The sequence below is a fragment of the Leiobunum rupestre genome, chromosome 4 (genome assembly GCF_980474605.1).
Source record: "Leiobunum rupestre chromosome 4, qqLeiRupe1.1.hap1, whole genome shotgun sequence".
Classification (NCBI taxonomy): Eukaryota; Metazoa; Arthropoda; class Arachnida; order Opiliones; family Sclerosomatidae; genus Leiobunum; species Leiobunum rupestre.
In genome coordinates, this window is record NC_143387.1 from 54,704,149 (window position 1) to 54,720,614 (window position 16,466).

At 39.7% G+C, this 16,466-nt stretch overlaps 1 protein-coding gene across 2 annotated transcripts; it reads right to left on the reverse strand.

Moving 5' to 3' along the window:
* Nucleotides 1–5,892: 5,892 nt before the first annotated feature.
* LOC149948325 (cysteine-rich secretory protein 2-like) lies at nt 5,893–10,300 on the reverse strand. 2 transcript variants are annotated; one of them, XM_090172343.1, is made up of 5 exons: nt 9,903–10,300; nt 9,689–9,846; nt 8,200–8,453; nt 6,263–6,549; nt 5,893–6,217 (listed from the first exon to the last, which is right to left on the reverse strand). In XM_090172343.1, the coding sequence occupies exons 1-5, from the start codon at nt 10,066–10,068 to the stop codon at nt 5,961–5,963; spliced, it is 1,122 nt and encodes a 373-aa protein (XP_090028469.1). In that variant the 5' UTR covers nt 10,069–10,300; the 3' UTR covers nt 5,893–5,960. The 2 variants fall into 2 exon arrangements, with proteins under 2 accessions (XP_090028469.1, XP_090028470.1); XM_090172344.1 differs by having other exon boundaries at nt 5,893–6,205; nt 9,903–10,287.
* Between the last annotated feature and the right edge of the window lie 6,166 nt (nt 10,301–16,466).

Here is a 16,466-nt window from a genome sequence, read left to right on the forward strand (position 1 = left end):
TTATCCGTTGTAAGTTTCAAAAGGATTTGAAATTTTAAAACTGCGCGTGTGATTTGACGTGGCCTTCTTGATACGCGTTTCTTTTCACGCGCCGTTACGTTTTCCGTATTAACTCTAGCTCTACCGTTGCTTACGTTTTAATAGGTGGTTTGCTTTCTGTATTTAATAACGTTGGAAGATGGCTTTCCAGATTTAGTCAAGTACTATAAAACTGTCCTGCGCATTCCCGTGGCAAATACAATTTCAGCTAGGAGCAACAAACACAACATCCCACACAAGGAGAACGCAACCCGTCAAAAGTCGTGGATTTTCTTGCGTACGTTTTTCATTGGCTAGACGCTTTAGCGCCTGCTGCCGTCGGAAGGGGCAAATTCGGAAATTGTCTCCCCCCCCGCCCCTAAAACGTTCAGCATAAAGGCTCGTGACGCTCGTCCAATGAAATTCGTACACAACCCTTCGTTAGCGTGTTTAAAGGCTAGCTGCGTTCTCCTTGTGTTTGTTGCTCCTAGATTTCAGAAAGAAGTTTTAGTACTCTCAACAGAATTGAAACGCGTCTACGGACAACAATAGGCGAGGACAGATCTACTTTCAAATCTGGCCATACTTTCGATTAATCGCGACTTATCTAACTGCATAAAAGAAAACCCTATGTTAGGGGTCGACGAGTTTGGAAAAACATCTAACCGTAGAATATCGTTTTTTGATTAAGAAACTTCTAATCAAAATTTTTTTATTTTACTCTTGCCAATAAGAGTATAAAGAATGAAGACAAAATATTTTGTAAGGATGTAAAAATGAGGGGGGGGTGTATTTATGTGACGCAAAATTTTATTTCCATATATAACATAACACTTAAAACCAGATGTACTTAGTATCCTATAATGATGTGTGATTGCAAGGAAAAAATTAAGTTAGATGGAGCCTCCAAATTGTGACGTACCTACTGCCAAAAAATCCTGGTGGTGCTACTGGCACGTGAATAGCCAATACCCCAGTGGCGCACCCAGAATTTTTTTCTGGGGGGGGGGGGCGATGAGTCTTTCTGAACTAGTGCACGGCAGACAACAGGCATTACTTGAAAAGCCTATTCTCCAGTTACAATTGATCCGCTTCCACCATCGTAAATACAGAATTAACTTAAATTGGCTAGAGATTGCGTTTTGAAGGAAAAAGTACGCTGTACAACGAGACACTTATCTTTGGCCAACCCCACGTACCAGAGCAATGATCTTTGTGCGTATTTTTGCCAGGCAAAATACGGTAGGTCATGTGACAATGTTTTGTCTACGTCATTTAGCTGTAGCTCTTGAAGGTAGAGAGCACGCGCTGCAGTCGCGAGACCCTTCGGAATCTGAAAGCCGCGTGCAAAACTCGATTGCAAAAAAAACACGTAGATAAGTGGCGCTCGTGACGCCGATAAAAATATTTTATACTTTGAATTTTTATTGTTTTATTTTATAGAAACACCTATTGGAACTCAGATGCTACGTCATTTATAGTCTAAACTTTAACGCGAAGTCTTCCTTGATTAAAAATATAATTATTCTAAATGATTGAGCCCCATAGTAGAGTGGTCACCAAAGTTATTTGACCACGGAAAACGTAATCCCCGGCAATGGTGGCTGATATTAAAGCTTTAACCGTGGCATACGCGACACTTAATTTTTTTAATTTATTAAAATAGTTTTAATTTTTCTGTATTCTGAATGTCACCATGGATTTCTTATAATTACTGGCGGAACTTTAATTTAGCTTTTCGTATATTTTCCTACCATCTTGACTTTTAAGTTTTCCCACATGCAGTACTGATCTTCTCCGTCCTTCTGACGCGCGGGGAAAAGAACTCAAAGTAGCAACATCCGGTCTTCTCCAACTCATTAAACAACCGACTCGAACCACTCTGTCTAGGGTGTCTCTTATTGATCACATTTACGTCAGTCATCCAAACAAGATCTGTCATAGTTCGGTTATTACACTCGATTTATCGGACCACGATCTCATACTCTGCGTCCGAAGGTCTCCCAAACGGACCAGGATCACGAAAATTCTGCATACTCGGTCTTATCGAAACTTTGACGCGGACTCTTTTACCAAAACCTTGGCGAACGCATTATCCGACCTTCCCGATGGTTCGGTTGACGAGTTGTGGCTCTTCATCCAACGCTGCTTGATTTATACCCTTAATCAATACGCCCCAATTGTGTCCCGACGCTGTACTCTGAACAATCCACCGTGGTTCACTTCTACAATTCGGAGACTCTCTTACCATCGCGATCATCACAGGTCCCGTCGTAATGGAGTGAATGCGCCTATGGAGAGTTACACTTATCTCTTCAAAAAAGGAAATCAGTTTTCGTGTTGTTTGGCTCTTCGTTCCGACTTTCACACTTTCAAAACATCAAAGAGCTACCCGAAAGTGGCGTTTCTCGCGTTGCTTCCGTCAAGTATTTGGGAGTGCACCTTGACGAAGGACTCAACTTTGTCGCCCACACTGACTATGTCTTGAAGAAGGTGAACCAGCGCCTATGGTGCATTCGCTCGTTGAAACCCGCCTTGGATGTCAAACTATTAAATACTTTATACAAGTCTTTGGTACAACCACTGTTTGATTATGGGGACATTTTCTATCACGCCGCGTCGGAATGCCATCTCAAGTCTCTACAAGTTCTCCAAAATAGGGCAGCCAAAACTATACTTGGTGCTAATCGTCGTTCCTCCGCTACATTAGCCCGGGATAGTGTGAAGTGGCTGGCCTTAAAGCAACGCTATGTTTTCCATCTTTTAATCTTCATGTTTAAGGTTCACGCAAATCAAGTGCCGCCGTATGTCACTAATCATTTTCATCGTGTCTCTACCGTACACGATTATTCGACTCGCGCGAGTGCTATTTCGTTTTACCTTGGAAATGTTTCGGCTACGATCCGCGATTCAGGGGTACTAGTCTATGGAATTCTCTTCCGTCACCCTTGTTACGTAAAAAATTAACTCTATCACAGTTCAGACGTGAACTCCTAGGATTTGTATCTACCTTACAAATTTAATTGCCATAATCTGCCATTAACTGTCACGCTCTTCCGCGTCATGTGTTATTTAATTCTTTATTTTGTCTTGTACTTTAAACTTGTACTGTCATGTTTCAAATTGTACATTTTATCTATAAACCATATTTAAGATATTTCAGGACCCAGTTGGAAATCAGTCTCTGACTGAACTGGTTATCCCAATAAAGCCTTATTATTATTATTATTATTATTATTATTATTATTATTATTAAACATTCTCATTATGCCCTTGCAATTTTACTTGAAGACCTTTTATATTTGCTATCCCCGTACGGGTGTCCGAGCCCAAATGTTTCTCATTACAAAAGTATATTCTTGTTCGCGAAAGTTGTACTACCACAACATGTCTTCGAATGGCTCTCCTCTACATACGGTATTTTAGTAGAAGTTTAAGCTTATAAGACATTGCGGTCCATATCCGAAGTAGCCAGGCAACAAAATCCAGCGATTGAGTGAACAGACTGTATTCAACAATCACTCCCCCCCCCCCCAACTACAATAAATAGTTTTTCCCATTAAGTGTCTACGCCATGACTAGATACAAAGTGCGCAATCGTGACGGATACATCACCGTGTTAATTGGGTCCTCAGCGCGTACAAGAACCACACGAAATACAACGAACTTTTATTAATTCTCCGGACTACGAGATTCCGTATCTTACAAGAGCGTAGAATTCCATAGAATTTTGCTGGGAGAGGCAACTAATGTTATAGCCCCCTCCAACTTTTTGGTCAGTTGAAATCTTCAAAAGGCTTAAATTCTCATTTTAAAAACTTATAAAGCTAATAGAACTTCAACTGTGTTTAAATTTCAGTCTTTTCGTAGTAGTTAAAAGTACACGTGCATTCGAAGAAGCTACACTCCATTAAAAATTCAAAACCATTCTCCAGACCCCTTTGCGTTTATCTTTGCCCCCTCCAACTTCTAGAAAGTTCCTACGCCCCTGGTATCACACGACATAGCGGAAACCGCACCAGCGGCACCTCCAGAAGTTGTTAGGAACTCTCCGTGAAGTTCGTTCTCTGAACTTCTCTCTTCGTCCTCCATCTTGACACCGGGTTTTTAGTTTTTACCACGACGACCACGTGACCCCAACATCTTGGTCACTACCTTTTTTTAAAAATTATTGGCGGTGTATAATATTGCATACAGTAACTGACATTTTGAAGAATGTTCAAGGTTACTAGATCGGCAGTAGAGAAATGAAGTGGTCTACGTGACCCAGATACTTTACGCAATAAATGGAATGTAGGATCCCTATGGTCGGCATCTCTCCTCTCCCTCTAATGAGAAGGGTTGGGGTAGAGAAGTCGCGACATCCAAAATAATTTGACCTTCAAAAAAAAGGAACCATTTCCCCGGAACCCAATTCAACGGAAAACGACAAAAGCTCAATTTCAAGATTTACGAACCTTGCCAGGTATTTTTGGATATAAAGAAAGATATGGTTAAACATGAAAAACTATTTATAACGCCAAAGACGGAATCAGTAGCATCTACATTTTGTATCCAAGCCTAAACTCTATGTTGGGGATAGCGGCCAATGATAATTAACGTGCAGTCAATGACGTCAATCACCACGCTAAAATTCAAATTGTTTGGCCGTTCTACTAATTATTTCTAATTAACTACGAATCGGAAAGAAACGAATCTTTATACTTGGGTATTTTAAACGTATTTTAATAACAAAATAACTTACATTTTAAGAAACCGTAAATAGTTCTTTTTATAAAGTAACGTGGCCTTCTTGTTTTGATGTGGCTCTTACGTCACAGTATCTTACTTTTAACATGGACCAAGAATCTAAAGGGACTCACTGTTTAGGCTTAAAAAAGGACGCGTTAATACTGGGAATAGGAAAATCACGGTTAATTTTAGTTCAATGTGGACAAACTAGGCATCGCTGAAGTCGATTTCCGGCGTAGTTTCGTAGAGAAGCTAGAGCGTTCACGTTCAATTTTGACAAATTGGCGCCGTTGTTGTCGGTTAAATGATTAGGCTTAGTAAGTTTTAGACCTTTTATTTTTTAAATTGGGCCTTTAAAAGTTTAACGGTAATTGACCATTGTTTTAACCTAACTTTCTCGCACGTACCATGCACGTACAGAATTCTTGAGGCACTTCAAAGCGGCTGGCATACCTCAGTAAGCCTTCCGATTTAGGCTACTCTTACCGTGTCAAAACATCGGGAACAGTGAGTCCCCCTTAAATGCTTGGTCCATACTTTTACAAGCTTACTAGCGCGCGTTACAGTCGGCCGAGTAATATAGGTTTTTCTAGTGCGCGTGCAAATCGCTCGTGCGAAGAATATACTAATAAAGCTGGGTCTCGTGACGTTAGAGCAACATTTTAACAAGTTGGGCAAGACCACTTATTATTTTATAAAATCAACTATTAGTTCTTTTAGAACTGGCTATTTTCTTCACGAAACTGATCTAGGGGAAACGAAATCACGTACTGAACTATAGATTGTTAAAGTCAGAAACGCGTGTTCATTATCCGCTTCCCTCTGTAAAGTTGCTGCCGCGTTTTTCGTCGCGGAGTCGGAAGTGACGTAATTTACGTCATATGCCCTGAACGAAAATACATTTATGGCATACTTATAAGTGATTATGTTGAAACGGCTGCCATGACATTAAATTGACGTCACAGATCATGAGGCAAAAACCACACGATTCTGTGAAATAATCACATGTGCTCCTTAATTTCATGGCTGAACCTATATACACAAATCACAACCACGAGCAGGCTTCGAAAGTTCGAATACATGTATAGTTTCCTAGTATAATTTTCTTGATAATAGAAAAGGTGTTTTGGATAAAAAATACCATTTTATTTAAACGCATTGAACAATTTTGCTCATATTTTAAATCGACCAAATCCAAAATTTTCTACTTTTCAGGTTAATTTAAAAATGAATAAGATTTGACAGGCAAGCAGTAATACGTTGATAGCTTGGCGTGACTGCGAGTCATTCGGGGTGGTCGAAGCAATTTCCGATGTGCTCGAAGCCATTTCCGGGGTGATGCTTTGGTCGGAAAACACTTTTTTGTTTGGTAAAATTTTGGATTCATTTCTGGCTTCTTCCAATGACACGCACTCGCAGTCACTGTTCAAGGCCTTCTGGTCAAAGCATAACTTCCCTGCGAGACACGCTATTTCAATTACTAACTGATCAAATGAATACTTTTAAGTATTACCTTTGCAACAAAGAGAATCTGGTCTGGAAAGGTCTATTTCCTGGCATTGGCCGCACCATTTTCGGCAATACTTTTTCTTGATCACCGATTCGCTAGTGCAAAGATCTTTGGTCGGGTATCCCGGATTTTGACCGCAGACCCGTTTTGCATCCTGACATTGTTCCGAGCAGTCGATGGCATCCCACCCCAGTTTGCACTCGCACTTGCATTTGTCCTCGTCCAGAACCCCGCAGTTGAAACAGTCCAGGGAGCATTCGCAGCTATACTTGTTTTTTTCGCACCTTTCCCTGTACGAAGACATTTTATATGCTCTCGAGAATCATGTCGAATTACGAATATAACCAGAGGTTTGTAATATTTAACGAGAGAAGTATCCATAACATAATAATTCTTAAGTATGCCGTAATCACTTGAGTGTACCATAATCACTCTTGAGTGTACCATAATCACTCTTGAGTGTACCATGATCACCCTTCATGAGCACTTCGACCCGCCACCACTCTTTCGTTCCCTCGTCGCTTAGGGAGTGGAATACACTTCCGGATTTTCTGAAGTGCATCGCAGACCGTTCTAAATTGTGTGAATTTTTTTGTAACCTTTAATCTCTTTGATCCTATACTGCACAGCCCTCTGGCGTGATGGGCATTGCCTTTTGCCAGAATAAAATACTTTAGAACTTTAGAACTTTTGAGTGTGCCATGACCACTCTTGAGTGTGCCATTATAAATCTTTAATGTGTTATTATAACTCTTTAGTGTGTCATAATTACTCTTGAATGTGCCGTAATCACTCTTAAGCGTATTTATTTTAATGAAACATTGATAATTAGATATGATGTAAATTACGTAGCTTTCTAGCTCTGTGACGAAAAGCGCGTCATCAGTTTTATAAGATAAAGGAAGTTAGTGAAGCGGATTTTAAAAACGAGATTTTTTTCGTTCAATTACAGGATTATGATAATTTGTAAATTACTAATAAGTGAATTTCAATCATATCTGACACACGCGCAGTTAGGAGAAAAAGCAGACGAGGATGGTACTTTGACCTCGGTGACCTATGACGTGTCTGCTTATAGGCTTTGCCTCGTTGTGACAAGTAAAACCGTTATAGTTATCTTTAAAGCCGATAGATAACGGTGCGGTTTTTGAAACTCGCTTATTGCACTCTCTGAGTGAAACAAGAGCCGCGTTCACACATACCCTCTGTGTGCTCCCGCAACGTTTGTATCCCGTCGTATGAACAGTGACCGTTGCGCGTCCCAGCGTTTCAGATCGCTTCGGCTGAACCGTTTCGCCGACCATTTTGGCAGCGATTCGTGACGTCATCGAGTCGGTTTTTGTGAAGCCTTTTTTTTTTACAAAAATCGTCAATCGGGAATTTTTTTGCACCTAATAAAATGTTTAATGTCTCGCAACTTTTTGTCTATTTGTTTGAAAAATCCAACAAATTTCTTCTGCGTGCATTCATTTTTAATTAGAATGTTTTGAAACGTCACTCAAATGCGTGAGCGGACGAACTCCTAGTTATATGGCTATACTACGCATGCCCAATTTTCTTCAAAACTCACTGGAAATCAAACGTGTGAACAAAAAGATTTCCAAACGCTAAGGACCGCAGCGAGATCGAAACGAGGCAAAACGTTTCCGAGGGTACGTGTGAACGTGGCTAAGGTCTCATTTAAAATGTTTCTATGGAAATATTAGACAGGCATACGTATGAATCATTATGTTACCATATGCTGCTTGAAACATGTACCTTAACCGAAAAAAAAATAGTTAAGGGCGAAATGCGAGTCACTGTTAATTATTAGAGCGGGAAAATATGGTTTATAAATGATTGGAAACTAGCTGGTACCCGCGAAGGTACGTGTTTCATTTCAAACGCCATAGATAGCTTTTCTCGTCAAAGACACGTTATATGTTTCCCAAATAACCCACTTTCGAATGCACATGTTTCGGTAGCACAAAGTCTCCTCATCTTGGCAGCGACTGCAAGGTTTGCCTGCAACGTATGGCTTCACGAATCGTACGTTGAAAGGCGGGTAATAGTTGCAGGCTAACATGACTTCGTTGGCTTTACACTGATAGGCGCCGCAACCGATTTTTTGCACATCCGACCAGACAACCCCGGTGTAATGACCGCATACTTTATTTTCGGTGCAATTGTTGGCTTGGAGATTGTAGTGAACACTCTTAATCAAAGGCAAAATGAAGTCGGTATTAGAAGCTCGTTTAAAAGGTTATTCACATGAGCCAACATTTTGCCCAACTTTATTGGTTACCACAGTTTTCGATTCATTGTATTTTCTTCACACGCATGACGAAAATATATAATTCTTTATAAAAAACCTACCTCTACTACTACTACAAAATATGTAAATTAACATGTATAAATGTATTTTATATGAATATTATCATTTTGTTTTGTTTAATAGAAAAAGAGGCAAAATTCCACCGTAGCTCCTCCTAACAATTTGTTTCCTCGGAAATTAATACTTAAGGAGATACAGTTAATTAATTAAAAATTGTTTAAAGACTCTATACATTAGCGCCCCCCCCCCCCCCTCGCCCCGTTCTTTATAATCATCATGGGTGCATATATAAACCCCCCTACTGACATCGTTTTTTACGGCAATAGATTCCTTGCGAAAATCAATCAAAACAAATATATACAAGGGCTATTCTTGAAAATAGCCCAGATATCAACGGTACTGGTAAGCCTTGCAATACTAAAATTTATTTAATTTTTAAGAATATTATTGATAATTTCCACCGTGTTATTTCAACGCTATTATCATTTCTATATATCAAGGACCAATATATAAAATATTGGGACATAAATAACGGGAGGAGCTTATTATTACATTTAGCCGAAAAAGGTGTGTTAGAAAATTATTAGATTGAAATATTCAGGGCCGGATTAACCAACAGGGGCACCAAGAGGGTTCGAAAAAAATAAAAGTACAAAACTTTAATCATTTGCTTTTCACAAAATATTTTCCGGAGTAATTTTAGTAAATGCGTCCACCCCTATGAACCAAAAACGTTTGATTGTCACATTCTCTGACGGACTGCCGTCTAGCCCCTGACGTCTGACGACATACTAAATCTGGCAGCAAAATGAATTTTCCTTCCATTTCTCAATTATAAATTGTGGAAGCGCCCAGCTCGCTTCGCTCGCTATTGAAAGGGGGGCACCAAAATTAACTTAGGCCTAGGGCCCCATAAAGTCTTAATCCGGCCCTCGAAATATTGCAACTAAGCCTCGGTTAGAAAAAAACAACTTTTCTTTAAAACGTAGCTCTCAAATGCATTTGCCTGGCTAACACGTTTGGACAACGGATCAACTTCGCTTGCCCACAGCGGTTTGCCGAAATGTTGTCTCGTGTGAATAAGATATTTGTTCTTCGAGTGTCGTTGGCCGTACCTCGCTATGCCAGGCTTGCACCGCCTTCGCGACAGTCGCGGGATGACCCCAGAAGAGATTCTGACCAATTCGACCGTTTTTGTATTCGAGAAATCCGTGTTTGTCTTTGCAGAGTTTAGTCCATTGGTGCGCTTGCTCGGCTAATTCTTCGTCCCATTCTGCGAAATTAAATGTTGAAGCTAACCCTACCTTAAGTCGCTAATATATACTTTACCTATGTATCTCATATTGGCCGCTTGTGGCCTGACGCCCGATCTGTAATTTAGGTGAGCTTCCAATAAGATATCGAGTTGAGTCTTTGTCAATCCGCTAACCGTATTTTCTTCGCAGTCAACAAACGGGACAAGGAAGCCAAAAATCAGTGTTAAGAAGCGAGTCATTTTTGATAAATTTCGAGTTAGGCCTAAGCGCTTTTAAAAACACAATGTATCTACGAAACGCGTTCTTCGAGCGCGAGCGTCGAATACGTTTCGGAATAAACCGCTGTAGATTCCGTCGTGGTTGTTTTGAAGATTCTAATCGGATGTTTACGATTTATTACGTTGAAGTAAGCTCGAAGTGAAGCCACCTGATTTCTTCCCGTCGCCAAATTGTGTAAGGGATCTGTTGGCGCGTTTTATTTTGAATACTTCATCATTTTAAACATTAAGTATCGCGAGTGGAGCGGACGTTGTAAGTCATTCTGTTGGCGCCATAAAAGGATAGGAAGCACGCATTATGATTGGGGGTTCACACTTTTCCCCCTTCTTTACTCCCAAAAATTTGTAAACGGTAGGGGTGAGCGTTTTTAGGCACGGTTGGGTCATCGGCGAAAATCCCCCTCTCTCTCTCCTGTCGGCGTAGCCAGCAACGACTATGATCTAGTAAACATGTAAATAAAAAATGTTTTTGAGTTAGCATGTTCGCCCCTTTGTGAACGCGATGAAGATATTGAAAATCATTGGAGCTTGGTTTTTAATGGAATAATCGGGGTCGGGCGGCTTCCTTTACTTGTTTTCGTCTCAACTTGTCTCAATTGTTGAGACATCTTTCCCACAGAAATTAATGTACCCGTCTTGTTCAACCGTTTTCAATGTTCCGTTGCCATTCTTTGGAAGGATTTTTTTAAATCTCGCGTCACGTAAACATTGTGCTTCTCAGATAACAGTTTCGTTAACAGTTTCGTTAACAGTTTCGTTGACAGTTTCGTTGACAGTTTCGTTGACAGTTTCGTTGACAGTTTCGTTAATAGTTGCGTTAACAATTTCTTTAACAGTTGCGTTAACAGTTTCGTTATCTGAAGCGAGTTATTACTTACGATAGACAATACAGTAACTTTAGACAAAAAATCGACCAAACTTCGGAAAAAATGCCCCCGGGCTGAATTTTTGCATACAGCTTTATTTATATAAACGTTGCGTCAAAAGTCCCCATCATTGGGATGTATGGAACTTTTGTTTTTGGCTGGAAAATGACCAGCAATATAAAATGGCGGCCATTTTCCAAGATGGTGGTGAAAGTCGGCACCGCAGACTTTAATACTTTGGGGAGGTTCTATAAGTAATTTAAACGGTTTAACTTAACCCTTGTCCATTTTCTATAAGACCATAACCTCTTTCAATTGTGAAATTTTTAGGTATGGCATATTTTTTTCCACAACTTTCTCCCGAAAAAAACATTGAAGCCGTACTAAAAACATTGGCACTGCGATTGCGCAGAAACGACTGCTCAGACGTTAAATTAACATAAGACCATTCTTGTCAAAAATGTGTTCAGAATTATTTTTGTAATTGACAGTATAGCTGTAAAAGTAATAATAACGAAGATATTTTTACCCGTCAGTTTCCCGCCAAAAAAAGTTCCATACACCCCAATGATGGGGACTTTTGACACAACGTTTATATAAATAAAGGTGTATGCAAAATTTCAGCATACATTTTTTCCTACTAGCCCCTGGAAGTAGGCTGCAACAAGCGCAAAACCAAGCAGCAGGGAAACGCGAACTTTAAGGTTTGGGTTCGTGTGATAGGTAAAAAAGGACTTTGTAAACAAATCGAGGTAACCAGCATAAAAAGTAAACTTAAAACAGTATTTAAAGTCCCTGCTGCTTGGTTTTGCGCTTGTTGCAGCCAACTTCCAGGGGCTAGTAGGTCACACTGAACTAATGGCTTTAAAAGTCGCTCAATGACTTAGGCCTAAAGCCCCATTTTCATGCTCGCTGGTAGCGGATAAAAACCGTCAAAATTATCTTCCGCCACTCGCAAGCGTGAAAATAAAGCTAAAATATCTGTTTGAAACAGATCGACGCGGAAAGTGAAAAAGTGTATAGCTGAAGCGGATTTTGACGATACCAGCGATAATGAAAATGAGGCTTAAAGCTTGTTTTCCACTGGCGCGCGCAACGACGCGTTTCTCAGATTTGATACCTTCAAACGTTTTTACGCGCGTAAAGAAAATAACATTATGACGTGCACTAGTGGAAAACAAGCTTAAGGTGGTGCCTTGTGTGATTAGCCTAGCTAGCTGATTATATAGCCAAGTACTTTGAAGGAAAATGGGGGAAAAACAGGCGTACTTCTTAACTCACCCACCACAACCCCTTATAATTTTTGCATAACCTTTTAAACACCCTGTCTTATAAAATATCAGTACATGAAGTCTTTCGAAGGACCGTATTTGAAAGCATTTTGTACATTCGATGATTAGAGTAAAAAATGGTGAATTTTGACCTGTAGCGTGACACGCGTACTCGGTAAAGAGATAAAATGAAAGGTGGGTGTTGAGGTTTCCAAGCGTGTTTGGTGGGAGGAGAAAGGTATGTCTGTAAGTAGGACCTCTTCTCTGTGGATCGAACGCAAACAATCGTTTAACACGCGACCGGCGACTGCCGCCACCATCCCACTCAACGTCATCAACACGCGATTGCCGCCTCATCTGCGGCCACCAGACGAAATGCCACAGTGCGGAAATTAACGAAAGAATCGCGCTTTTTTTTCTTCATTATTTGTTGATTTTTTTGTTCAGTCTGGCGCCATCTATCCGTTGCCTGCCGCGACTGACCGGCTCGACGCCACGAACCCCTTGAACCGCGCGCCGATGATTCCCGGAGGCTTAGTTCGCATTTGAACGAAACCGAGAAGGACCACTGCAACAATTTTAGGGATTACCTCCCGCGACAAACCACTAAGCAGCGCCAAAATTATCAAAACGGGGAGGAGGCAGCGGCCAATAATGGAACCCTCTTGGTGGCTTACGGGTTATATATGAAGTTTTTATGTTGGATCAACGAATTTGACATTTCTGTCTACCATGTTTAACAGAAGCTAGGGCTGATTGGCGCTGGTTACGTAAATGGTACCGCGTTTTAGTAGAAACGATATTTCGATTTCATTTTTATTCCCTTTAATGAAATGGCTTGCTAATGAAACAAGTATATCGCTATCCGTGGATCCATTGGTCGCTATTTTCGTTTTCCCCTCCTCCTTTTCTTGCCAGGTCGAAATTCGACCATGGTACCCGTGGGTCCTCTCAACATTGTCAAAAAAATTAAAATATTTTAATTTTAATAAAATAAAAAAATGTACAATGTCCTAATAGCTTTCTTTTTTGTATATCTTTCCAGGTTTCGCCCAGCTAGTTAAGTTTAGTGACAGTGGCGTAAATTGGAGACAGTCGAAGAATACGGGCCACGCATATGTTTTCCGGGAATCAATGTTATCCATGGGCCCCCAAAGTGAGTTTCGAGGTCGAGCCCCCCGAGATATCAGTTGCGCCACTGTTTGCTTGTTCGTGTTAAGAATCAAATTGTTCCAATGGACTATATGGAAGGATCTGGATGCTATTACTTTGCTAAAATAGAATTAATGGATTGCGGAATTTAGCCAAGACAATTCATTTATAGGTTGAGGAATTTAGCTAATATTGTTCATTTAAAGGTTGAGAGATTTAGTTAAGATAATTAATTTACGTATTGAGGAATTTAGTTAAAATAACTAATTTACGTATTGAGGAATTTAGTTAAAATAACTAATTTACGTATTGAGGAATTTAGTTAAAATAACTAATTTACGTATTGAGGAATTTAGTTAAGATAATTCACTAACAGATTGACGAATTTAGCCGAGATAGTTCTTTTACAGATTGAGGAATTTAGTCAATATAATTCAATTAAAGATTGACGAATTTAGCCGAGATAATTCATTTAAAGATTGACGAATTTAGCCGAGATAATTCAATTAACAATTACAGATTGAGGAAATTAGCCGAGATAATTCATTTATATGTTACAAAATTAACCAAGATATTTAATTTACAGATTGAAGAAATGACCTTGAATTGGTACTCAACAGGATAATATTTGCGTGGACAATGTCGGTTTCGATACCAATACCATCCTTAGATGATACTGTAACCTCGTACACCCTATTCTAATTTCTCTAAAATGTGAACTTGGTTACGAAATATATTTTGGGGGGGTTGTGAATTTTAAGGTCATACGGGCGAAAAGGGGGGCCTTTAATGCTCAAGTAGATTTGTTAACGCCTAATAAAACCTAATGCTTGGCATTCTTTTTCGTACTTGAACCCTCGCGTGTTTAGCAGCCAACTTGGTAGTCAAGGCACCAAACCCACCACGCTAAGTCCACCCAAATGGCGCCTAGAATGCGGAGAAAAGTTTAAAAAAATTCTTTATAGATAAAAAAATATATATATCCATATAAAAATTAAAAAAAGAGGGAAATATTTGGGAATCCTTGGAAGAGTGTTGGAATAAAGTTTGTTTTACGATGTTTACCCGGGGTCTGGTACCACTGGCGCCCTCGCCCCGTTTCACCGCCCTTCTACCTGGGCTACCTTTTCACACCCCCCTCAAACGGAGATGTATCTAAATAGTTTCCGAAATTCTTTCATTAATTCGCGATGCTCCTCTTCTTGGGACAACGTCGTTCAGCTTCTTTGTGGCAAATTTACGACTTCTTCTGTGGTATTTACGTGTAAATTGAATCACCTTAGCGCCAACGAGGAATACACCACCTCAAACTGAATTATTACCTTTTCGAGGCTTAGAAATAACGTTCGTCGAATTTTGCTTACTCGAGGTGTTGGTTTTTTGTGGTTGAATTGGCTGCTATTATTATCGCGCGGTTAACAGCGGATAGTTTGGATAATGGTCGCTTTTTAAAAGATTTCGGGTTCATTTTAGCATAATTATAAGTACGTTAGAAGTATCCCATTTAAGGGGGAAGACTACAGTGGCCATTGTTTACTTTCGCTCTATTTCAAGCTGAACTCAGACTTGTAATTTTGTATTTTAACTTATAAAATTAATATTTAAGTGTAGAACAGCCTCTTGTTTAGTGCTTAAAATAATTTTGTCAATTTTAAATTTTAAAATAATTAAGTTATTACGTTTTAATTCGGACCCCCGGAGCTAAACAAGTTGGGCAAGTGCCCAAACTACCCTTTAGTTAGGACCTTATATCTCGTTAACTATTAATATTAGAATTATCAAAATTATTTGAAGCACTAGAGGAAGGTTCAGCCTAATAAGAAAAGGATAATTCAATTATGTAATTGTTAAAACAGAAACGTTCAGCTTGAACGAAAACGAGGCTTTTACTGTATTCTTTCCCCTTAATATAAGCTTTGTTGAGCGCCAAAATGTGGTGAAAACCATGACTATTATGGCACTTAATTTTCTTTACATCTAGTAACAGCGAGAAAAGTACAAATTAATTGGGTAATTTTTAACACTCAGTCAGAAAGTGGGGTGGCGGAGTGGTTAGCACTTTCGCCTCGCAGCGAGAGGAGCCGGGTTCCATCCCAATTTGTGGCACTGGGTGAAAACTCGGAACAACTCCTTCTGCGTTGAGTTTGCCAGTTCTCTCCCCACTGGTGTAAGGGGTTTTCCCCCGAGCTCTTCGGTTTCCCCTTCTATAAAAATTTGTAGGGGTTAACGGTAATAATTAGTGTAGGGAGTTGTTGGCTCGCGAGGCCTGAAGGGCTGACCACCACCCTCCTACGCATTGTAACCCGGCCACCGGAATTAATGGCTTCAAAAGTCGCTTGATGACTTAGGCCTAAGGTGGTGCCTTGGGTATTAGCCTAGCTGATTATTATTATTATTATTTTATACTGTTGCTAATTTTTCAAAATACGTCTTGGAAGAAAAAATATAATGGGACGAAATACCTCATTTAAAAAAATATATGTTTTATAAACGAGCCTATAAATTGGATATTTAGTGTTTACATTTTACAGCGTTATTCGGTGAAATTTTAAGGCATAATGCAGTGTACATAAATTTATACTTCTCTCGTAAGAGACGTATTATTAACTTCTGGATTTAGTCATTTTACGGTAATGATATGTTTGGTTATTGGGGTTAATTTTCATAACGTACGATTTTTCGAATATCACCACGCCTGGACGCCAATGGTAGAATACTAAGAATACGGACAAAGAAAATTTGTATTCGTAAATGTATAATTTCCAGGATATTAATTTGTTGTAGCCCTCAATTTCTCCAGCAAGTTTTTTTACCATTTTGAATCTTACTAATTGACCCATCATTTAAAAACAAAGCGGTAAACATAATTTTGCTTAGGGGTCATTTGTTCGCGATACCTCGAGTGCGCTGTCAAACTTCAAGATTTGAATAAGATATTTTGTTCGAAATAAAATACGCGTAAAAAGATCTCGTACCAGGAAGTGAAACCCGCGCATGCCCGTCAAATCGGCCTTTTCTCGGAAAGCCGATCCGTCTACCTTTGACCTTGGCAACGGAGACTGGCCCTTCC

What these genes read in the sequence shown, in the direction of transcription:
- LOC149948325 (XM_090172343.1), bottom strand. Translation starts at nt 10,068, where the DNA reads ATGACTCGCTTCTTAACACTGATTTTTGGCTTCCTTGTCCCGTTTGTT. An exon ending in CGAAACATGTGCATTCGAAA is followed by an intron (nt 6,550 to 8,199) that starts GTGGGTTATTTG and finishes GTCTTCGTACAG; the next exon opens with GGAAAGGTGCGAAAAAAACA. An exon ending in AGATTCTCTTTGTTGCAAAG is followed by an intron (nt 6,218 to 6,262) that starts GTAATACTTAAA and finishes TAATTGAAATAG; the next exon opens with CGTGTCTCGCAGGGAAGTTA.